At 36.2% G+C, this 24,977-nt stretch overlaps 1 protein-coding gene across 3 annotated transcripts; it reads right to left on the bottom strand.

Annotated features, from left to right (window-relative positions):
* Positions 1 to 720: 720 nt before the first annotated feature.
* On the bottom strand, positions 721 to 24,868 carry LOC131104501 (regulator of G-protein signaling 17-like). 3 transcript variants are annotated; one of them, XM_058051768.1, is made up of 5 exons: positions 24,562 to 24,868; positions 8,779 to 8,951; positions 8,575 to 8,687; positions 7,020 to 7,254; positions 721 to 3,254 (listed from the first exon to the last, which is right to left on the bottom strand). In XM_058051768.1, exons 1-5 carry the CDS (start codon positions 24,866 to 24,868, stop codon positions 3,066 to 3,068), a joined length of 1,017 nt encoding a protein of 338 aa, XP_057907751.1. In that variant the 3' UTR covers positions 721 to 3,065. The 3 variants fall into 3 exon arrangements, with proteins under 3 accessions (XP_057907751.1, XP_057907752.1, XP_057907753.1); XM_058051769.1 differs by having other exon boundaries at positions 8,575 to 8,670; positions 24,566 to 24,868; XM_058051770.1 differs by having other exon boundaries at positions 8,575 to 8,658; positions 24,566 to 24,868.
* Positions 24,869 to 24,977: the final 109 nt, after the last annotated feature.

The following is a 24,977-nucleotide window of genomic DNA, read 5'->3' as shown; positions in this document are numbered from 1 at the left end:
ACGTCAAACAAATGAACAAAAAGAACAGGATATTTTTTTGTATCATTTTTTAAATTTTACCTTTATTTAAAATATAAAAAAATGATATTTTTTGTATCAGACTATAAAGTTGAGATATTATAAGAGTAATGTCATAATTTAAAAATAATACAGTCCTACACTTTTAGGGGGGAAATATGTATTTTTGATAAGAATAAATTCATAATTTTATGAGACTAAAACAGTAAAATTAAAATGATAATTCTATGGACATTAAGCATGATAAAAAACATACTGTACATGTCAATTATGTATAAACGTTACATTTACGTCACATTACTTTTTCAGCCCATTTAAAGTGAAAACACTGCCGACTGGTGGCCATGGGAAGTAATGCCTACTGCACTTTTGTAATGGTTAAGTATTACTTACATTTTTATTTTATTATGGGTTATTAATTTCATTTTATGAAAACGGTTTAGTTATATTTATTATTGTATTTATTTTTAATATTATTGTTAAAATAAGTTGTATATACAGTATATGTTTTTAATGATTTAAATCCATGTTTTACATTATAAATAAAAAAATATTTGTTGTAAAAAACAAAAATAATGTTTTGTTCAATTCATTTTTTTTATTATTTATTCATTAATAATAAATCCATCCATCCTCTAGAAGAAAAGAAAATGATGCCGATGTTGGCTGGAAAATAAAATATAAAAGTAGACAAATTCCTGGGACGTTTAAGGCTTTATTTATTTATGTACAATCCAAAAGTCATCACATAAAATATCAAATAAATAACATCAACAATACTAAGATAAATGCATTCAGAGTCACTTATTTTCTTTTTTGCTTCCATCGTCTTTATTCGTCATCGTCTTAAAGGTTTTTTTTATTCTTGACATTTTGCACCAGTGTATGTATATCCTTTCCCACCCGTATCCTGGTTCCTGAACGCACCAACCACAGATGATTGGCCGGTAGCGGCAGACAACAGTGGTGAGGTCAAAAAAGGCAGAGGTCAGCAGCAGCAACCAGGGAGGTCACCTTGGTGTGTGTGTGTGTGTGTATTTTGTGTGTATTTTGTGTGTGTTTGCATCTGAGACAAATTCTTTGGGAAAAACCTGAAACTGGAGCAAACGTGTGACGGTGGAACCTCCAAAGTCCACAACCACAGACCCAAAAGTCACACAAATTCCACATTAGCTCGGCTTTGGCCACCAATGATGATCCAGGACGCTGCTTTAGTGTGGTTACCATGAATGATTAAGACTGCCTAGCTTATTTTTACACTTGTATGACACTTTAGATCGCTGTTTAACTTGGTTAGTTTGGCTTTTTGGCTGCAATTCCACCAAAGAATGAACCAGGGTGCTGTTTTATTGTTTTTGACGTTTGACTAGTAACACCGCTTAGCTTCCTTTTACACTTGTAAGACACGTTACATGGCAAAAAATTGTGTTATTTTTACATTTGGTTGTTGACTACATGTTGTCTTCTTGATTTAATGGAAGCATAACACAAGAATGGGGCGGCACGGTGGTCTAGGGGTTAGCGCACAGACCTCACAGCTAGGAGACCAGGATCAATTCCACCCTCGGGCATCTCTGTGTGGAGTTTGCATGTTCTCCCCGTGCATGTGTGGGTTTTCTCCGGTTTCCTCCCACATTTCAAAAACATGCTAGGTTAATTAGCCACTCCAAATTGTCCATAGGTATGAATGTGAGTGTGAATGGTTGTTTGTCTATGTGTGCCCTGTGATTGGCTGGCCACCAGTCTAGGGTGTACCCCGCCTTACGCCCGAAGACAGCTGGGATAGGCTCCAGCACCCCCCCGCAACCCTCGTGAGGATAAGCGGTAGAAAATTAATGAGTGAATGAACCTCTTAAATGTGTTTTTTTAACATTATTAGAGCTCTCTAGACATGAAGTAGCACCCCTATAGTCACTTATACACTCCTATAATTCATTATTTACGACATTACACAACTCTTTTGCTGGAGACCCGAGTTCAATTCCACCCTCGGGCATCTCTGTGTGGAGTTTGCATGTTCTCCCCGTGCATGCGTGGGTTTTCTCCGGGTACTCCGGTTTCCTCCCACATTCCAAAAAAAACATGCTAGGTTAATTAGCCACTCCAAATTGTCCATAGGTATGAATGTGAGTGTGAATGGTTGTTTGTCTATATGTGCCCTGTGATTGGCTGGCCACCAGTCTAGGGTGTACCCCGCCTTACGCCCGAAGACAGCTGGGATAGGCTCCAGCACCCCCCCCCCCCCCGCGACCCTCGTGAGGAAAAGCGGTAGAAAATGAATGAATGAATAACACAAGAATGCTGTTTCTGCCACTTCACAAGTGCACAGTTTGACCCTGGAACAGATAATGTCCCTTTAAGGGAGTTGAGAGAGCAAAATGGTGGGCTTGTGTTAGACTTGGAGGTTTCCACATGGAGTTCAATCCCCTGACGTATTGCAACACAAATACTGTACGTGTTTGCATTGCCGTACTAAATATTAATATTACAAAATATTAATGTCATATACTCCGAAGCATGCTGATACAGATAGTGTGTGTGTGTGTGTGTGTTTGTGTGTGTGCTGACTCCAGTGTGTTATTGCAGTGTGTGTTGTTGCATCAAGTTCAGTGTTTTTGTCCCAAAGAGGACAAAAAAAGTGAAAAAAAGTCTCGTTTGTAAATCCGACGTGAGGATGCTCCTGTGCTTTCCAGTTGGCGGGGAGGCGGAGCATGCCCAAATAAGGCATAGACAAGGCGGGCGCAGCTCTTTAAAGGCGATGGAGGAAAACACGAGGGATGGACGAATAACGGATGAATAACTTTTTTCTCTGTTGGGCGCTAAAATAAAAAGATAAATACTGTAGACTTTAAAAAACTCTACTTTGGGTAGTAATATAATACTCTCAAGATAAAGAGTATTGTTTTTTTTAGCTCCACAAAGTGCCTTCAGGTCCTCTCCTGCAGTACCACGTAACCCCACGGGGGCGACATTGAGTCGTGGCTATGTGCCCGCCTCCTGAGACGTGATGCCAAGGACATACAACGAAGGACGGTACAGGACCTGGACTAGGACTCTGACGAGCTGCGTGAGCTGGCACGAATGAGCGACCTGTAGATGTTGGAGGAGAGGAATCGCGGGTACGAGTCCCTGTACATCAGCATGTAGATCTGCATCTGGGCCTCCTCGAAGATGTGAGGCGTCGGGTCCGGTATCTTATTGTTGATCACTTCCCGAACGTGGGCGTCCAGGCTCACCTGCGATGGACGCACGATGATGTCACATGATGTCAAATCACAGCCATTGGCAACATAATCATTTTTTAGTTTTTTTTTATTTTTGGGAGTTTTTTTATTTTATGTCATCAGTCAGAGAAGTGAAAATAAAGTAATAATATATTATTATTATTAAATGATAAAGTACATTTATGAAACATGTAAATTCGTCCGTTTTTTGCTGTTGTTTTTTTATTTTTGAGAGTTTTTTATTTTTATGTCATCAGTCAGAAGTGAAAATAAAGTAATAATATATTATTATTATTATTACATGATAAACTACATTTATGAAACATGTAAATTTGTAAATTTTTTGCTGCTTTTTTATTTTTGGGATTTTTTTTTATTTTATGTCATCAGTCAGAGAAGTGAAAATAAAGTAATATATTATTATTATTACATGATAAACTACATTTACGAAACATTTAATTTGTCAATTTTTTGCTGCTGTTTTTTTTATTTTTGGGAGTTTTTTTATTTTATGTCATCAGTCAGAGAACTGAAAATAAAGTAATAATATATTATTATTATTAAATGATAAAGTACATTTCTGAAACATGTAAATTCGTCCGTTTTTTGCTGTTGTTTTTTTATTTTTGGGAGTTTTTTTTATTTTATGTCATCAGTCAGAGAAGTGAAAATAAAGTAATAATATATTATTATTATTATTATTACATGATAAAATACATTCATGAAACATGTAAATTCGTCCGTTTTTTGCTGTTGTTTTTTTATTTTTGGGAGTTTTTTTGATTTTATGTCATCAGTCAGAGAAGTGAAAATAAAGTAATAATATGTTATTATTATTACATGATAAACTACATTTATGAAACATTTAATTTGTCAATTTTTGCTGCTGTTTTTTTATTTTTGGGAGTTTTTTTTATTTTATGTCATCAGTCAGAGAAGTGAAAATAAAGTAATAATATATTGTTATTATTACATGATAAACTACATTTATCAAACATTTAATTTGTCCATTCTTTGCTGCTGTTTTTTTTAATTTTTGGGAGTTTTTTTATTTTATGTCATTCGTTAGAGAAGTGAAAATAAAGTAATAATAATATTATTATTATTATTACTACATGATAAACTACATTTATCAAACATATAAATTTGTCCATTTTATGCTGCTGTTTTTTATTTTTGGGAGTTTTTTTTATTTTATGTCATCAGTCAGAGAAGTGAAAATAAAGTAATAATATATTATTATTATTACATGATAAAATACATTTATGAAACATGTAAATTTGTCCATTTTTTGCTGCTGTTTATTTTTATTTTTGGGAGTTTTTTAAATTTTATGTCATCAGTCAGAGAAGTGAAAATAAAGTAATATATTATTATTATTATTACATGATAAACTACATTCATAAAACATGTAAATTTGTAAATTTTTTGCTGTTGTTTTTTTTATTTTTGGGAGTTTTTTTTATTTTATGTCATCAGTCAGAGAAGTGAAAATAAAGTAATAATATATTATTATTATTACATGATAAAATACATTTATGAAACATAAATGTGTCCATTCTTTGCTGCAGTTTTTTTTTATTTTTGGGAGTTTTTTTATTTTATGTCATCAGTCAGAGAAGTGAAAATAAAGTAATAATATTATTATTATTATTACACGATAAACTACATTTATGAAACATTTAATTTGTCCATTTTTTGCTGCTGTTTTTTTATTTTTGGGAGTTTTTTATTTTATGTCATCAGTCAGAGAAGTGAAAATAAAGTAATAATATATTATTATTACATGATAAACTACATTTATGAAACATAAATGTGTCCATTCTTTGCTGCTGTTTTTTTATTTTTGGGAGTTTTTTTTTATTTTATGTCATCCGTTAGAGAAGTGAAAATAAAGTAATAATATTATTATTATTATTATTACATGATAAACTACATTTATCAAACATATAAATTTGTCCATTTTTTGCTGCTGTTTTTTGTTTATTTTTGGGAGTTTTTTTATTTTATGTCATCAGTCAGAGAAGTGAAAATAAAGTAATAATATATTATTATTATTACATGATAAACTACATTTATCAAACATGTAAATTTGTCAATTTTTTGCTGCTGGTTTTTTGGGGAGTTTTTTTTTTATTTTTCATCAGTCAGAGAAGTGGAAATAAAGTAATAATATATTATTATTATTAAATGATAAACTACATTTATGAAACATGTAAATTTGTCTGTTTTTTGCTGTTGTTTTTTAAATTTTTTGGAGTTTTTTTAATTTTATGTCATCAGTCAGAGAAGTGTAAATAAAGTAATAATATATTATTATTATTATTATTACATGATAAACTACATTTATGAAACATGTAAATTCGTCAATTTTTTGCTGTTTTTTTTGGGGAGTTTTTTAATTTTATGTCATCAGAGAAGTGAAAATAAAGTAATAATATATTATTATTATTACATGATAAACTACATTTATGAAACATTTAATTTGTCCATTTTTTGCTGCTGTTTTTTTATTTTTGGGAGTTTTTTTTATTTTATGTCATCAGTCAGAGAAGTGAAAATAAAGTAATAATATATTGTTATTATTACATGATAAACTACATTTATCAAACATTTAATTTGTCCATTCTTTGCTGCTGTTTTTTTTAATTTTTGGGAGTTTTTTTTATTTTATGTCATCAGTCAGAGAAGTGAAAATAAAGTAATAATATATTATTATTATTACATGATAAACTACATTTATGAAACATTTAATTTGTCCATTTTTTGCTGCTGTTTTTTTATTTTTGGGGTTTTTTTTAATTTCATGTCATCAGTCAGAGAAGTGAAAATAAAGTAATAATATATTATTATTATTAAATGATAAACTACATTTATGAAACATGTAAATTTGTCCATTTTTTGCTGCTGTTTTTTTTATTTTTGGGACTTTTTTTGATTTTATGTCATCAGTCAGAGAAGTGAAAATAAAGTAATAATAATAACATTATTATTATTACATGATAAACTACATTTATGAAACATGTAATACACTATTAAATGATATGATTTGTTTTAATATTATGAAATAATAATATGAGGGAGCGTAATGTCACTTTAGTAGCAAAGGAAAAATACTTTTTTCCAAGGGAAATATGAGAAACAAAACAAAATGAAGTACTTTTTGGGAATATTTAGTTGGGGAAAGATTGTATCGTCGGAATAAATTCAAAATATTATATTATGACAAGAAAACAAAAACGTAAATGTTGAAATAGTGTGGGTATCATAACCCTAACGTTAGAGCAGTGGTGTCCAAGATGCGGCCTGGGGGCCATTTACTGCCGACTGAAGCAACAAAAACTTGAAAAATGATATTTTGCAACATTCTTGTAAAATTATCACATTTTCTTATGAAATTATAACTTTTTCTGTGAATATTTATTCCTTTCAAATAAGTGTTAATAATAAGATTTTTTATTATAATTTTTTTTACGTTTTTTTTGTTGTTAAATGATATTTTGGGCCGATTAAAAAAAATAAACGTTGAAGTTCGTAATGGCCCCTGAAAGCTGCAGCTTCAAACAGGACCCGCTGCTCGTTGAGAAGAGCAATATATGCTATATATATATGCTATATATATATATATATGCAATATATATATATAGATATATGCAATATATAGGGTTTGCTAGATTGGAAAAAGGGTATCTAGAGGGGTCTGGCAAGGTGTTCCGATGCCATCTACCGTGGAGTCGTACCCACAACCAACGAGGACACCTCCACGGCCTCTCCTACCTCTTTGGGCGAGCGTATGGAGATGTAGTCCTCGTAGATGAAGCGCACCTTCTCCTCCACGCGAGCCTTGTTGACCTCCTGCTTGAGGTCTTCGCAGGCCAGCCAGAACATCATGTTCTCCTCGCTGTACTCCGTGCGTAGAAACTCCCGGAAAACGTTCCGACCCGCCGGGTTGCGCATCAGCTTGTCGAAGGACTGGGACCACAGACGGATGTCTTGCTCCGAGGGTTCCGTGCTAACGGGAAGAAAAACAAAGAAAAAGCTAAATATGGATGGATGTGTCCTACTGTGGTGGTTAGCCTTATAGGATGGGTGCTTTACAAGAATAACGTATCAAATATTATCAGAATAAACCCCTAATAATATTATGACCAAATAATAATAATAATAATAATAATAATAATAAGTAGTAAAATAAGTAAAATAAGTAAAATAAAATAAAATAAAATAAAATAACATAAAATAAAATAATAAAATAAATAAAATAAAATAAAAAATAAAATATAAAATAAAATAACAAATAAAATAAAATAAATAAAATAAATAAAATAAATAAAATAAATAAAATAAAATAAAATAAAATAAAATAAAATAAAATAAAAATAGTCATTTTTGTAGCATAGAGTTGAAATATTAAAGGAGAATATGTTACTATGTATAGTCATTATATGAGAACCAAACCAAACTAAATAAAGTGGTAATTTTTTGGAAAATTAGGCCAAAGGATAAATATTTCTTATATTTATATACACTATAATATATTATTATAATTATAATAATTATAATATTAAATTTAATATATTATATTATTAATATATATTAATATAATATTTTAATTATAATATATAATATATTATTATAATTATAATAATTATAAAAAATAAAAATAAAGTAAAATAAATTAAAATTAATGTCATTTTTGTAGCATAGAGTTGAAATATTAAAAGGAGAATATTTTACTATATGAGAACCAAACCAAACTAAATAAAGTGGTCATTTTTTGGAAAATTAGGCCAAAGGATAAATATTTCTTATATTTATATTAATATACACTATAATATATTATTATAATATAATATATTATTATTGTTTAACATGTTTGAGTGTCCGATAATTATCGATATGGGATTTTTCCTGATGGTGCAAACAGATATTATTTACGTTATTATTTACATTATTATGTGTCCATTCCACCACAGGAGATATGTTATGATATGCTATGATCGGAAATTAAGAGTTGGACAATATCGGCATATCGGTTTCCAGCAAAAAAGCCAATATCAGACATCCCGATACATTATATTAATTATTCCATTGATATTATGGAAATGTTTAAATAATGATGAGAAAATAAAAATGTAAACGTTGAAGTATTTGGAAGAATAATATGCTATCATGACAAATACGTATATATGCAAAATATCAAAGCGGTAAAAAAGGTTTGGACCCCCCGCCCGAGGCCACCCTAACCTCAACACGAGACAGAGACGCCCCCCCCCCACGTGTTCCCCGGGGACACGGACATGCTACATTAGCATGCCGCGCGTGGACTCACCAAGGTTCACAGTTTGGGATTGTCTTCATCTTGGTGTCTTGTGACATCCTCTTCCTCCCTCGCCGCCTCCTCTCGTCTTCATTCCTGGTGGTGAGACTGTTACGATAAAACGGCTTGAAGCCAGGAAACACATCGGATCGGGAAGCTGCCTCATCCTGAAAGGACACCAAAGAACTCGGAGAACAAAGTTGTGGGATGTCCTACCAGGTGCAGCTCCAACAGCAGCACCACCAGGAGAAGCAGACGCTCGGTCGTGGGGGATTGTGGGTGGTGATCAAGCTCCGCCCCGCCGGCCCGCCGAGCGCCGATGTCTCGCAGCCGCCCACCCCCATGGTCAGCTCGCCCACCCCTCGCTCGGCCGGGATGGGACCGGTGTACTTCAGGGACAGGAGACAAAAAGGGAACATTTGGCGATGATGAAATTATTTCTTGGGTGTGTTGGCCTCCCGAACCCTTAACCAACCCACGGCTCCAGAGCCACATGTGGCCCTTCAGGCTCTTTGTTGTGGCTCCCATATTCCCAATATTAAAAATATTAAAAATTTAAAAATTCCAAAAATTTATTCAAAATTTAAAATCAGGTTGTGGAAAAAGTTACAATATTATGTAAATAAAGTCAAAGTATTATAGGAATAAAGTCCTAATATTAAAAAAGAAAGTTGAAATATTTGGGAAAAGCCCCCCCCAGGAAAAAGGGGGAAAAAATAGCAAAATACAATCGTAATTTTGCTTTAGAAATTTCAAATATGTATTCAAAATCAGGTTGTGGAAAAAGTTACAATATTATGTAAATAAAGTCAAAATATTATAGGAATAAAGTCCTAATATTAGAAAAAGAAAATTGAAATATTTGGGAAAAGCCACCCCACGAAAAATGGGGAAAAAAAATAGCAAAATACAATCGTAATTTTGCTTTAAAAATTTCAAAAATTTATTCAAAATTTAAAATCAGGTTGTGGAAAAAGTTACAATATTATGTAAATAAAGTCAAAATATTACAGGAATAAAATCCTAATATTAGAAAAAGAAAATTGAAATATTTGGGAAAAGCTCCCCCAGGAAAAATGTGGAAAAAAATAGCAAAGACTGAGGTTGATAGTAATCATAACCTACAGTAAATGTATGCAGTACAAGTACATGCAGTACTGAGATGCAGATAATTTTTGCAACATATATTTTCATGATGTGGTTTGGACACCAATCCCAACCCTACACGAGCCATGGCACAGACCTAACCCCCACATTGACTGCAGAGTCTTCTGGAACAAAATCCTCCAAACATTCCAACCCGACCAGAAAGGAATTAGGGAATGTTAGGAAGTGTAATTGCACTTGATCAGACTAATTAAAAGACAGAGGAGAGGAATCAGTAATTGAAGCAGGAGCAACAGCAGGAGCAGCAACAGGAGCAACAGGAGCAGCAACAGGAGCAACAGCAGGAGCAGTAAAAGACAAGGACAACTAGCCGTGAGGAAGAAGGACATCATGGTGAGAGGAAGTGAGAGAGAGACAGTGTGATGCATCATGTGACTGAGATGTGATACCACTCTCTGGCACACACACATGTACACAAACACACACACACATTTCCAAAAGATGTTTAACATGTGTGTGTGCGTGTGTGTGTGTGTGTGTGTTAGAGGATAGCAACCAGGTGGTGCTAACGATGGTTGTGATCATCCGTTAGCCAAATTTAAAGGAAAAAGTGTACAAAGATTTACTTTACTAGAATGAACAACTTCCTTTTTGTGACCCGGTTGTCACAATGCTGTGGGTGTCACAATGTTGTGGAGGTCACAGTGACGTGGTGTTGTCAGTGATGTGGGTGTCACAATGTTGTGGAGGGTCAGGGTGTCAGTGATATGGGTGTCACAATGTTGTGGAGGGTCAGGGTGTCAGTGATGTGGGTGTCACAATGTTGTGGAGGGTCAGGGTGTCAGTGATGTGGATGTCACAATGTTGTGGGCATGTCGATTATGTAGGTGTCACAATGTTGTGGAAGTCACAATGTTGTGGAGGTCACAGTGATGTGGTGGTGTAAGTGATGTGGGTGTCACAATGTTGTGGACGGTCAGGGTGTCAGTTCTCTGGATCTCACAATGTTGTGGAGGTCACAATGTTGTGGGAGTGTCGATTATGTAGGTCTCACAATATTGTGGGGGTGTCAGTTCTGTGGGTCTCACAATGTTGTGGAAGTCACAATGTTGTGGTGTCGGTGATGTGGGTGTCACAATGTTGTGGAGGGTCAGGGTGTCAGTGATGCGGGTGTCACAATGTTGTGGAGGGTCCGGGTGTCAGTGATGCGGGTGTCACAATGTTGTGGAGGGTCCGGGTATCAGTGATGTGGGTGTCACAATGTTGTGGAGCGTCAGGGTGTCAGTGATGTGGGTGTCACAATGTTGTGGAGGGTCCGGGTGTCAGTGATGCGGGTGTCACAATGTTGTGGAGGTTCCGGGTGTCAGTGATGCGGGTGTCACAATGTTGTGGAGGGTCAGGGTGTCAGTGACGTGGGTGTCACAATGTTGTGGAGGGTCCAGGTGTCAGTGATGTGGGTGTCACAATGTTGTGGAGGGTCCAGGTGTCAGTGATGTGGGTGTCACAATGTTGTGGAGGGTCCGGGTGTCAGTGATATGGGTGTCACAATGTTGTGGAGGGTCCGGGTGTCAGTGATGCGGGTGTCACAATGTTGTGGAGGGTCCGGGTGTCAGTGATATGGGTGTCACAATGTTGTGGAGGGTCCGGGTGTCAGTGATGCGGGTGTCACAATGTTGTGGAGGGTCGGGGTGTCAGTGATATGGGTGTCACAATGTTGTGGAGGGTCAGGGTGTCAGTGATGCGGGTGTCACAATGTTGTGGAGGGTCAGGGTGTCAGTGATATGGGTGTCACAATGTTGTGGAGGGTCAGGGTGTCAGTGATATGGGTGTCACAATGTTGTGGAGGGTCAGGGTGTCAGTGATATGGGTGTCACAATGTTGTGGAGGGTCGGGGTGTCAGTGATGTGGGTGTCACAATGTTGTGGAGCGTCAGGGTGTCAGTGATGCGGGTGTCACAATGTTGTGGAGGGTCAGGGTGTCAGTGATGCGGGTGTCACAATGTTGTGGAGGGTCCGGGTATCAGTGATGTGGGTGTCACAATGTTGTGGAGGGTCCGGGTATCAGTGATGTGGGTGTCACAATGTTGTGGAGGGTCCGGGTATCAGTGATGTGGGTGTCACAATGTTGTGGAGGGTCAGGGTGTCAGTGATGCGGGTGTCACAATGTTGTGGAGGGTCGGGGTGTCAGTGATATGGGTGTCACAATGTTGTGGAGGGTCGGGGTGTCAGTGATGTGGGTGTCACAATTATTGCTCAGTGGTGAAAATGTGTTTATAACCGAGGGTGGAATTTTTTTATGCTATTCAATAAAATTTTGGTTGAAGATAACTGCAAAGCTAGCTAAAGTTAGCTTGTAGCATTACAGTAAAAAATGCAATTTCTTTTCTTTAGCTGCCATTTTGTATTTATGATGGATGGAATATGACGGAAAGAGAATTCTCTTCCGCTACCGAGCTCAGACGGCGACTTTTGAGGCTAGCGTTCGTCACCTTTTTGAACTTTTTAGCGACAATTATCTTCGTAAGCACCTTTATACTCGGAAGTACAGACGTGCAAGTATAATGGAGTCATTTTCAAAAACTTTTTGGAAGTTGAAGGTTTATAATAGAAACACAATTGTCATGGAACATAAAACGACATAAACAACAATACTTAGCATGTTAGCATGGCAAAAACAAGTAATGGCGGGTTTGAAGTTAAAGACAAAGGAAGAACGAGACTTTCTTTTGTAACGTCAACGTAAACACAAAGTGTCGCTAAAAGCGTAAAACATCAAAGCTCACCACAAAGACGACGAGTCAACGCGGACGATGGACGCAAAAAAAAACAAACTTGTTGTCCTCGAGCTACGAAGACAACCGTCTACATGTCTTCCTTCGGGTGAAGGAGGAAGAGAAGCAGTCAAAGTCGTTGAGGGTTGGCAGACAGGAAGTGGAGCCTCGGGGTGGGATGGTTGTGGAGTCGATTGTGAAACTTCTTAGTTTCGCTGTGAAACACGAAGCAGACTCGAATCAAAAACTCTTAACGTTGTTTCTCCTGGTTCTTAGCAAGTGGAACCTTCTTAGACCCCGACCACCAGTCTTCCCAGAGAAACACCACAGGAAGTTGAGCGTTCAAGGGATGCAGAGCACTTGAACCGGACATGTTTTTCCACCAAACGCTCCGCATCGTTCCACGGAATGCTCCATATTTCCATAATCCCTTGGTGTCAACAAGCTAACTTGGTAGAACCCAGAAAAAAAGACCATCTCTATCCAGCAATCAATGCTCCGCCCTTGAGGTACCCCCCCATCCAATAGAATCGCAGATACAGTCATGGCCGAAAATAAGTCCATATGGGTCTTTGGGAGACGGATGAACAGACAGATTGATTGGTGTGATGCCCGCCGTTATGCAGACTCTGACGCGGTTCTTCGTGTTGTTCTTCGGAACTGATCCGGGAGGCAAAACCGTGCCTGAAATTAGCTGGTGTCCGTCTCGGGATCACTTGGAAGGAGCTGGACTAACCATCCTCTACCCCCCTTGATCCAAGTTCAGATAAGCAGAAAATGGATGGAGGTCTTGATGTGACCTTCAGCGTTTTGGTTCTATGATGGGTTCTATGCAAGTGCAGAACATGTCTACATCCGGTCGGCCTATTTTTTCGGAAGTCAAGTGTGAGGCAACTGGATTTGTACTCCCAAGTCCGTCATCAGTCATGATACAGTATTTGGACGTATACAGTAACTGTATTTGTCCCATCTTTGGCCCGAAGGCCAGTTCCTTCCAGATCATGTCACTGTTGCTAATCCCGCCATTATCTAATTATTTGCCTTCATAGCATTATTAGCATGAGTGCAAACGGCCTGTGGATGTATCTTGTGATAGTGGCCACGGAGCTTTGGGAGGAACATTCGTCACGCCACCTTTAGCTTCTGTGATGATTCATCTGAAAGTCAACAAACAGGCCAGCCCCCTTGGAGGACATCTACCATACGTGGTGTCCCAGGAAAGCCCGAAACATCCTCAACGTCCGCATGTGGGACCTTCAGATCCAGGAACCCCCCCTGCTCATACCCCACTGCCATAATTGCCCCAAACAACGACCACTAATGATGTTTTTTTGCACCAAGTCAGGTATCATGAATCACCAGATTTGCACTACGAGTCGAACATCTTCATATCTGCACCTCTACGTATCATAATTGCACCACAAAATGTCATATTTATGAGTCATGTATCATATTTGCACCACTCCATATTATATTTATGAGTCAAATATCATCATATTTGCACCACTCCTTATCATGATTACAAGTCACATATCATATTTGCACCACTCCATATCATATTCATGAGTCATGTATCATCATATTTGCACCACTCCATATCATATTTACAAGTCACGTATCATATTTGCACCACTCCATATCATATTTACGAGTCATGTATCATCATATTTGCACCACTCCATATCATATTTACGAGTCATGTATCATCATATTTGCACCACTCCGTATCATATTTACGAGTCATGTATCATCATATTTGCACCACTCCGTATCATATTTACAAGTCATGTATCATATTTGCACCACTCCATATCATATTTACAAGTCATGTATCGTCATATTTGCACCACTCCTTATGGTTACAAGTCACATATCATATTTGCACCACTCCATATCATATTTACGAGTCATGTATCATCATATTTGCACCACTCCTTATCATGGTTACAAGTCATGTATCATATTTGCACCACTCCATATCATATTTACAAGTCATGTGTCATATTTGCACCACACCATATCATATTTACGAGTCATGTATCATCGTTTTTGCACCACTCCTTATGGTTACAAGTCATGTATCATATTTGCACCACTCCACACTCCTTATCATGGTTACAAGTCATGTATCATATTTGCACCACTCCATATCATATTTACAAGTCATGTGTCATATTTGCACCACACCATATCATATTTACGAGTCATGTATCATCATATTTGCACCACTCCATATCATATTTACGAGTCATGTATCATCATATTTGCACCACTCCTTATGGTTACAAGTCACCTATCATATTTGCACCACTCCATATCATATTTACAAGTCACATATCATATTTGCACCACTCCATATCATATTTACGAGTCATGTATCATATTTGCACCACTCCATATCATATTTACCAGTCATGTATCATATTTGCACCACTCCATATCATATTTGCAAATCACGTATCATCATATTTGCACCACTCCACATCATAATTACACGTTATGTATCATCATTTTTGCACCACTCCTTATGGTTACAAGTCATGTATCACATTTGCACCACTCCATATCATATTTATGAGTCATGTATCATCATATTTGCACCACTCCATATCATATTTACGAGTCATGTATCATATTTGCACCACTCCATATCATATTTACAAGTCATATATCATATTTGCACCACTCCATGTTACCGCCCTGTTATCATAAAGTCCATTGAGAGATTGGTTCTCAAACACACCAACAACCACACTTGACCACCACCAGTTTGCATACCCAACCAATGGATCCACTGAGGACGCCATCCGTACAGGCCTGCACGCCGTGACAGAACTGACCCGCCCCCGGAGGGAGTCCACACTTTTATCATAACATATCATATCAGTGTTATTAGAACCCCGTCACTTCTTTTTACACTTGAATACTAGTTTACAATATGGAAATGCCACTTCAAAGACTGTAAGGAACTTGGATTCCCTCACTTTCTATTCAAAAGACTAAATATAATATTGTCCACTGCCTTGGGGCAGCTGTAAATATGCCCTATGAATCCTGCCTAGCAACAAGCGGCCATGCTTACGACCATCGTAAAGTAGTCGGTCTGTATGCAGAATACCTTGTTGTCCATTTAAAGAAAAAAATGTGTATTTTGTACACACTTTGAGAGTACTGGAAATAGTAAAAAAAATCCAAATCTTTACCGGTTTGTCCGTCATGTCGTGACGGCTGACGGTCGGTTCACGTGTGAATTGTCTGGGATGTTAGCAGGCTGGAAACACGCATGTCATCGGACCTCTTCTTTAGGATTTCACACACACACACACACACACACGCACACACACACACACACACACACACACAGGAAAATGCAAAGGAGCGTGCTAGCATGTCGTCCAAACGTGCGTGGAAGTGCAACGCCAATGTCGACTTCATACAGAATGGCCACAAGAAAGACGCCACCCCCAAAATGCACCACAATGGTACACGCGCACACACACACACACACACACACACACACACACACACACACACACACACAAGAACGAAAGAATAAGTTCAAAATGTACAAGAAAAAAAATTCCATTTAAAAGAAATAGGCCGATAAAAACAAGGAAAAAGGTTTTACTTTTAAGTCAAAAATGGTCGTTTTTAGAAGAATGTGCTACAATTTTACATACAGAGGTCAGACTGTTATTTTTTGAAATCTGAATTTTACAAGAAATTATTCTAATGTTGAAAATAAACTTGTTCTATTATGACGTTTTTGCAAAAAAATTGTATTGCGAGAAAAAGACTGAATTTACCGGAAGAAAAATTAATGGACTGTGCCGCAAAAAAAAACAACAACAGAATTTTGCAATAAAAAAAAGACTGAATTTTACAAAACAACATCTAAATTTGGGAGGAAAAAAAACGACTGAATTCTACATGAAAAAATGAATGGACTGTACCAGAAAAAAGCCTGAATTTCTGCAATAAAAAAGACAGAATGTTACAAAAGAAAGTTTACATTTTGCAGAGAAAAAAATAATGGACTGTGGCGCAAAAAAAAAACAGAATTTTGCAACAAAAAGACTGAATTTTACAAAATAAGAGTCTAAATTTAGCAAGAAAAAACTACAGAAGTCTACATGAAAAAATGAATGGACTGTACCAGAAAAAAGCCTGAATTTCTGCAATAAAAAAAACTGAATTTTACAAAAGAAAGTCTACATTTTGCAGGGAAAAAATTAATGGACTGTGGCGCAAAAAAAAAACAATTTTGCAACAAAAAAGACAGAATTTTACAAGACAAGAGTCTAAATTTAGCAGGAAAAAAGACTGAATTCTACATGAAAAAATGAATGGACTGTACCAGAAAAAAGTCTGAATTTCTGCAATAAAAAGACTGAATTTTACAAAAAAAAGTCGACATTTTGCAGGGAAAAAATTAATGGACTGTGGCGCAAAAAAAAACACAAAATATTTCAACAAAAAAAGACAGAATTTTACAAAATAAGAGTCTAAATTTAGCAGGAAAAAACGACTGAATTCTACATGAAAAAATGAATGAACTGTACCAGAAAAAAGCCTGAATTTCTGCAATAAAAAGACTGAATTTTACAAAAAAAAGTCGACATTTTGCAGGGAAAAAATTAATGGACTGTGGCACAAAAAAAACCAACAGAATTTTTCAACAAAAAAGACAGAATTTTACAAAACAAGAGTTTATATTTAGCAGGAAAAAGACAGAATTCTACCAGAAAAAAGCCTGAATTTCTGCAATAAAAAGACTGAATTTTACAAAAAAAAGTCGACATTTTGCAGGGAAAAAATTAATGGACTGTGGCGCAAAAAAAATCAACAGAATTTTTCAACAAAAAAAGACAGAATTTTACAAAACAAGAGTCTAAATTTAGCAGGAAAAAAAGACTGAATTCTACATGAAAAAATGAATGAACTGTACCAGAAAAAAAGCCTGAATTTCTGCAATAAAAAGACTGAATTTTACAAAAGAAAGTCTACATTTTGCAGGGAAAAAATTAATGGACTGTGGCGCAAAAAAACCCCGGAATTTTTCTACAAAAAACACTGAATTTTACAAAACAACATCTAAATTTAGCAGGAAAAAACGACTGAATTCTACATGAAAAAACGAATGAACTGTACCAGAAAAAAGCCTGAATTTCTGCAATAAAAAAAAACTGAATTTCACAAAAGAAAGTCTACATTTTGCAGGGAAAAAATTAATGGACTCTCGCGCAAAAAACAACAACAGAATTTTGCAACAAAAAGACTGAATTTTACAAGACAACATCTAAATTTAGCAGGAAAAAAGACTGTATTCTACATGAAAAAATGAATGAACTGTACCAGAAAAAAGCCTGAATTTCTGCAATAAAAAGACTGAATTTTACAAAAGAAAATCTACATTTTGCAGGGAAAAAATTAATGGACTGTGGCGCAAAAAAACCACAAAATATTTCAACAAAAAAAGACAGAATTTTACAAAATAAGAGTCTAAATTTAGCAGGAAAAAACGACTGAATTCTACATGAAAAAATGAATGGACTGTACCAGAAAAAAAGCCTGAATTTCTACAGTAAAAAAACTGAATTTTACTAAAGAAAGTCTACATTTTGCAGGGAAAAAATTAATGGACTGTGGCGCAAAAAAACCACAAAATATTTCAACAAAAAAAGACAGAATTTTACAAAATAAGAGTCTAAATTTAGCAGGAAAAAAGACAGAATTCTACATGAAAAAATGAATGGACTGTACCAGAAAAAAAAAAACTGAATTTCTGCAATAAAAAGACTGAATTTTACAAAAGAAAGTCTACATTTTGTAGGAAAAAATGAACTAATTATGCCAAAAAACAAAACAAAACTGAATTTTACACACACAAAGAACAAATAGTACACATTTTGCAGGAAAAATACAGAATTCTACAAACAAAACATCTGAATTTGTAGATATTAGAATATTAGTAGTAATTTGACTCGGTGGGAATGTGTTGGAAAATTGCCCGTTAGCATTTTGGTGACGTTCTATTTGGAGCAGCAAGGCTCGGCAAGGTCTCTTCTGTGGAGATTCCCTTCATGAAGCGCTGCTTGGAATTTGTCCTCACGTGATTCCATGATCATCCACGGCATGAGCTCGGCCGAGATGGACTAGGAGGGAAGTGGAAGGTAGCGAGAGCCAGACGGAATGGAAAAAAGAGGAAGCGGCGAGCGATGGGGGTCAGTGGAGAAGGATGCATGGACAGGAAGTGTGGGTCAACAGGAAGACAAAAAAAAAAAAAAAACACTTGTAGACTCGTGATGACAACAAGTCTGAGTGCCGCTTCCTTTTTTTTTGGCTTCCGGGTCTGCTAGCCGTTCTGGCAGAACTGGTCTGCGTCTTGTAATGCCAAAGCTGTCCGTCTGACGGGTCACCGAGACGACGCTCTGCTCTAACATCAGCATGACTATTACACCACAACCACATAATCAACTCGTCTGCAAACTTGCATGATAGGCCATGACGCTCTTGCAAAAAGAAAGATGTCCACCAAAAAAGACAGAATTTTACAAGAAAAAAATTTGCAGGAGAAAAGACTGAATTCTGCAGGAAAAAGTCACAATTTTGCATGAAAAAAAAAACAAATAAAAATTTCGAAAACATGTCTGAATTTTGTGGGGCTAAAAGACTGACTTCCACGAACAAGACATCTGAATTTTGAACAAAAAAAAAGTCTAAATTTTCTACCAGGAAAAAAAAAAGTCAGAATTTAGCAAGAATCAAAATTTTATGAGAAAACGTCCAAATTTAGCAGGGAAAAAAACAGTGGATTTTATGAAAAAAATACTATCCCAAACCTAATTTTCCCTTAAATACTTACTACAACGTTACGCTACTAAAATGGCATTTCCTCATTTTCTCATCCTCATCATATTACAACGTTATTGTCTCGTTACAATAGGACCATTTTCCATAATAATATTTTGACTTTGTTGTCATAAAATTACAGTTTTTTATTTTCTTTTTATTCTCCCATCAACTATTTAAACTTTCTTCCTGGATATTCTTTTTTTCAATTCCGTTATAATTTTTACTTAATTCTTGTAACTTTTTTTTAACCAATTTTATTTATTGTTTTGTTTGTTTTTCATATTATATGAAAAATATTTTTTTTAAAAAAAGGTATATTAATGTCTAATATTTATTTAAAAAAAGGTATATTAAGGTCTAATATTTACACTTTATGTGTAATAAATTGGTGTTATTTTTCCACATGATATTACGTTCCTTGTATTAAATTTGTCTAGCAAGTGAATATACATTTGGAAAGTATTCGCAGCGCTTCATTTTTTCCCACATTTTTTTGTCACAGCCTTATTCCAAAATAGATTCAATTATTATTTTTCTCAAATATTTTACACACAACACCCCATAGTGACAATATGATTTTTTTTAAATTGTTGCACATTTATTACAAATAAAAAAATGAATAATCACATTTACATGAGAATTCATAGTTTTTCCATCTGAAAATGATGATTCCCATCCAACCTGGTGGAGATAGGGAGGTACTGCAAAGAGGAATGGGCAAAACTGGAATACTTTCCGGATGCACTGTATAACTCTAAAATAAATATTAGTAAAGGAGTTCAAGCATACTTGAGTATATTGGAGATAAAACATGATAAATATGGCCACGCCTCTTATTGGACATGACATGCAAGCCTGTCATGTGACTCAGGGAACGGTCAAACCTGCCAGATGGCTTCTCTTGCTAAGCGGTTAAGGTGATGTTTTCACAACAAACCATTTATCATTCCCGCTTTTCCGTTTTCCTCGTTTTCCCAAGATGAGTGAAGCCCCCCCAATGTCCAAAGTGCCTTTACAGGAAGAACACCGTGCCAAAAAATTCATGTGTTGACTTTTTAAAAGTATTATTATGATGTCCAAAGAGATGTAGCGTAGAAAAAACAACAACAACAAAAGCAGGAGTGTGGCTTCCTGGCGTCTGTTGATCCATAAACACCATAAACATCATCCATCAAGAGCAGCAAGGTCACTAAAGGTCACAAAGCAAACTTTCTCACACAGCAGACTCACCTTTTCACAGACATTTTTACTATTTTATTATATTTATGCTGATTTGCCAAAGTTTGTTGCATATTTTTTTAATGAGGCACTCAGAAGACATGTATAGCGTTCTACACTGGCCACTAGGTGTCAGTAATGTTACTGGAATGTTACTACCATAAGCACAGATAGCAGGAGTGCAATATATTGTCATAAAAAAAATATATATTATATTTCGTTGTAGTTTTCCTAAGGATAATGTTGAAGTCGATCAGTGGCTCAAGAAGTTCAGAACATAAACTAGAAAAGCACTCAGAGAGCGCAGACATCCGCCGAGCGCATACATGGTTAGCATTAGCATGCTAACACCTAGCATGATAGCGTTTATATAATAGTTTACCTATGAAAACAGCCAACAATGACATAGTTCTAATGTTAGCACTCTAGAAATGCTAACACCTAGCATGATAGCGTTTATATAATAGTCTATTTATGAAAACAGCCAACAATGCTATGGTGCTAATGTTAGCACTGTAGAAATGCTAACACCTAGCATCATAGCGTTTATATAATAGTCTATTTAAGAAAACAGCCAACAATGCTATGGTGCTAATGTTAGCACTCTAAAAATGCTAACACCTAGCATCATAGCATTTATATAATTGTCTATTTATGAAAACAGCCAACAATGCTATGGTGCTAATGTTAGCACTCTAGAAATGTATATACCTAGCATGATAGCATTTATATAATAGTCTACCTATGAAAACAGCCAACAATGCTATGGTGCTAATGTTAGCACTCTAGAAATGCTAACACATAGCATCATAGCGTTTATATAATAGTCTATTTATGAAAACAGCCAACAATGCTATGGTGCTAATGTTAGCACTGTAGAAATGCTAACACCTAGCATGATAGCATTTATATAATAGTCTACCTATGAAAACAGCCAACAATGCTAAGGTGCTAATGTTAGCACTGTAGAAATGCTAACACCTAGCATGATAGCGTTTTTATAATAGTGTACCTATGAAAACAGCCAACAATGCTATGGTGCTAATGTTAGCGCTCTAGAAATGCTAACACCTAGCATCACAGTTTTTATATAATAGTCTACCTATGAAAACAGCCAACAATGCTATGGTGCTAATGTTAGCGCTCTAGAAATACTAACACCTAGCATCATAGCGTTTATATAATAGTCTACCTATGAAAACAGCCAACAATGCTATGGTGCTAATGTTAGCACTCTAGAAATGCTAACAACTAGCATCATAACGTTGATATAATAGTCTACCTATGAAAACAGCCAACAATGCTATGGTGCTAATGTTAGCACTGTAGAAATACTAACACCAAGCATCATAGCGTTTATATAATAGTCTACCTATGAAAACAGCCAACAATGCTATGGTGCTAATGTTAGCACTTTAGAAATGTTAACACCTAGCATGACAGCATTTATATAATAGTCTACCTATGAAAACAGCCAACAATGCTATGGTGCTAATGTTAGCACTCTAGAAATGCTAACACCTAGCATGATAGCATTTATATAATAGTCTACCTATGAAAACAGCCAACAATGCTATGGTGCTAATGTTAGCGCTCTAGAAATACTAACACCTAGCATCATAGCGTTTATATAATAGTCTACCTATGAAAACAGCCAACAATGCTATGGTGCTAATGTTAGCACTGTAGAAATGCTAACACCTAGCATAATAGCATTTATATAATAGTCTACCTATGAAAACAGCCAACAATGCTATGGTGCTAATGTTAGCGCTCTAGAAATACTAACACCTAGCATCATAGCGTTTATATAATAGTCTACCTATGAAAACAGCCAACAATGCTATGGTGCTAATGTTAGCACTGTAGAAATGCTAACACCTAGCATAATAGCATTTATATAATAGTCTACCTATGAAAACAGCCAACAATGCTATGGTGCTAATGTTAGCACTCTACAAATGCTAACACCTAGCATGATAGCGTTTGTATAATAGTGTACCTATGAAAACAGCCAACAATGCTATGGTGCGAATGTTAGCGCTCAAGAAATGCTAACACCTAGCATCATAGCGTTTATATAATAGTCTACCTATGAAAACAGCCAACAATGCTATGGTGCTAATGTTAGCACTCTAGAAATGCTAACAACTAGCATGATAGCGTTCATATAATAGTCTACCTATGAAAACAGCCAACAATGCTATGGTGCTAATGTTAGCACTCTAGAAATGCTAACACCTAGCATGATAGCGTTTATATAATAGTCTATTTATGAAAACAGCCAACAATGCTATGGTGCTAATGTTAGCACTGTAGAAATGCTAACACCTAGTATAATAGCATTTATATAATAGTCTACGTATGAAAACAGCCAACAATGCTATGGTGCTAATGTTAGCACTCTACAAATGCTAACACCTAGCATGATAGCGTTTATATAATAGTCTATTTATGAAAACAGCCAACAATGCTATGGTGCTAATGTTAGCACTCTAGAAATACTAACACCTAGCATGATAGCGTTTTTATAATAGTCTATTTATGAAAACAGCCAACAATGCTATGGTGCTAATGTTAGCACTCTAGAAATACTAACACCTAGCACCATAGCGTTTATATAATAGTCAATACCAGCCATTTTGGATGATTTTGACTGATTTATCAAGATTTATCAAGGCACACAGATTATTAGCTACTAGGCTATGTAAACATGCCTGTAGATATAGACTCATCTTTCATTAGAAACACAACAAAAGGTAAGTTTCAGCAAAATATCATTTCTCACCAAAAAGATGAGAGTCTAATCTTTGTTTTGGTATAAAACTGGCTTAAATAGTCTAAAAACACACTATTCCGTGTGCCTTGAAAAATCAGTGAAAATCACCAACAATGGCTGGGATTGAACGAGTAAACTACTGTAACGTTACGCGCCTTATTGTAAAGTACTACCATAAAATGTATTACTCATTTCTAATTACTGCTGGGACTTTTAGAGCAGTCCATGTCTGTCAATACACATTACTGAGACACGCCTCTTTCTGTGCAGGAAGTTGAAGACGCCATTGCGGCTCTTAAAGGGCACCGAGTATGCGAGTTGTGGACTACGAGAGCGATAACCCGTACACGGTTTTCTGGAGCTTCCAGAATTTGCACCTATTCCAGCTATGTATATTTTCAAAACGGTGATTGGTGCCACTCATGCCCATATAAGGACATAACCTCATTAGCTGAAACTTTAGCTTCGTTTAACGTGAGAATACAACAGAAAAGTGGGAAAAGTATACTTTATGAGCCCTTTATGTATTTATCTGGCAATTTTCTTGCTTTATTCTTATTTGTACATTTGTTTGGTAATCACGTTTATTGGTTAAAATGAAAAAAAAGTGTAGTTTAACGATTAAACGAGAATACAGAAAACAGAAACGAGCAAGGAAATGACAAAGTTTGAGGTGATTTAGTAAAAGGGAGCGAACATTTTTTTCGGATTTGTTAACAATGACGTTACTGCCCGATATTGTTTTACTTCCTCAGTTTCAGTTTCAGTTTCTACACTCGTTTTATGTAGTTCACTACCTCTTACTTTGGATAATAAAGCGACGCCATAGTTTGCTTTTACATTTAGCTAGCGGGCAAGTGAAGTGAACGGGTAAGTACCCGTGACTCCCGATTCGGAACAAAATGAGCGACTCCTTCGTGAGTCTTTACTTTCAACTTCTCAAAACGGGGAATTCAGGTTAGTCCAACCCCGGTGCTAACATGCTAACAGGTAGAACCTGTGCTGTCATTCCACGCAGAACAAATTGTTGGAGGAGAAAGAGAAACTAAGTTGAATTCATTAGACCAGACGTGACAACTCCACTTAGCTCCTCTTCTTCGCCGCCTAAGGTAGCTAAACACCTGAAGGAGGCGGACATTTTAAAAAAGTGTGAAATGCTCCGGGAAACAAACGAAAGAATCCCTGGAAGGCCACCTTGTCGGAGCATGAACTCGTCATGCCTTCCCAGAGGATTCAGCATTCCCAACAAAAAAAAAAACACAAGACGTACTCACAATGTTGGCATGAAGGAGGTCCGGAGGACGACATCCGCCTCGCGTTCGGAGGCACATCCGCCTGTCTTCTACTCTTCTTCCCGGTGTTCCTGTCGTGTTGCTCCACACTCCCGAGTCAACGTCGGTCTGCCGTGTCGGAGGAGGAGGAGAGGGAGGAGGAAGAGGCGGACGATTCTCCCTCCTCCTCCTCCTTCTTCTCCTCCTGCCGGGGTTTTTCCCAGAGAAAGAGAGCGAGATAATGGACAATGCGCATGCGCACAGCGTCCTAAATTGCCACATCTTCTTTACATAAACAAAATGCATGTAAATAAATAAGTAAACATTCCACTTGACGAATTTACAATGAAACAAGCAAACATGGAGTATAATATAATATTTAAAAACACAAACAAGCAACAAAACGAGATGTTAT

The sequence above is a fragment of the Doryrhamphus excisus genome, chromosome 16 (genome assembly GCF_030265055.1).
Source record: "Doryrhamphus excisus isolate RoL2022-K1 chromosome 16, RoL_Dexc_1.0, whole genome shotgun sequence".
NCBI classification, from domain to species: domain Eukaryota; kingdom Metazoa; phylum Chordata; class Actinopteri; order Syngnathiformes; family Syngnathidae; genus Doryrhamphus; species Doryrhamphus excisus.
The sequence above is the reverse complement of the archived record's forward strand: the minus strand, read 5'-3'. Positions and strand labels throughout refer to the sequence as shown.

Bases quoted from the DNA above. Each gene is read 5' to 3' on its own strand.
- LOC131104501 (XM_058051768.1), bottom strand. From the start codon at position 24,868: ATGCATTTTGTTTATGTAAAGAAGATGTGGCAATTTAGGACGCTGTGC. The intron at 7,255-8,574 runs GTGAGTCCACGC...TCTTCCCGTTAG, and splicing joins ATCCCAAACTGTGAACCTTG to CACGGAACCCTCGGAGCAAG. The intron at 3,255-7,019 runs GTAGGAGAGGCC...CGTCCATCGCAG, and splicing joins CCATACGCTCGCCCAAAGAG to GTGAGCCTGGACGCCCACGT.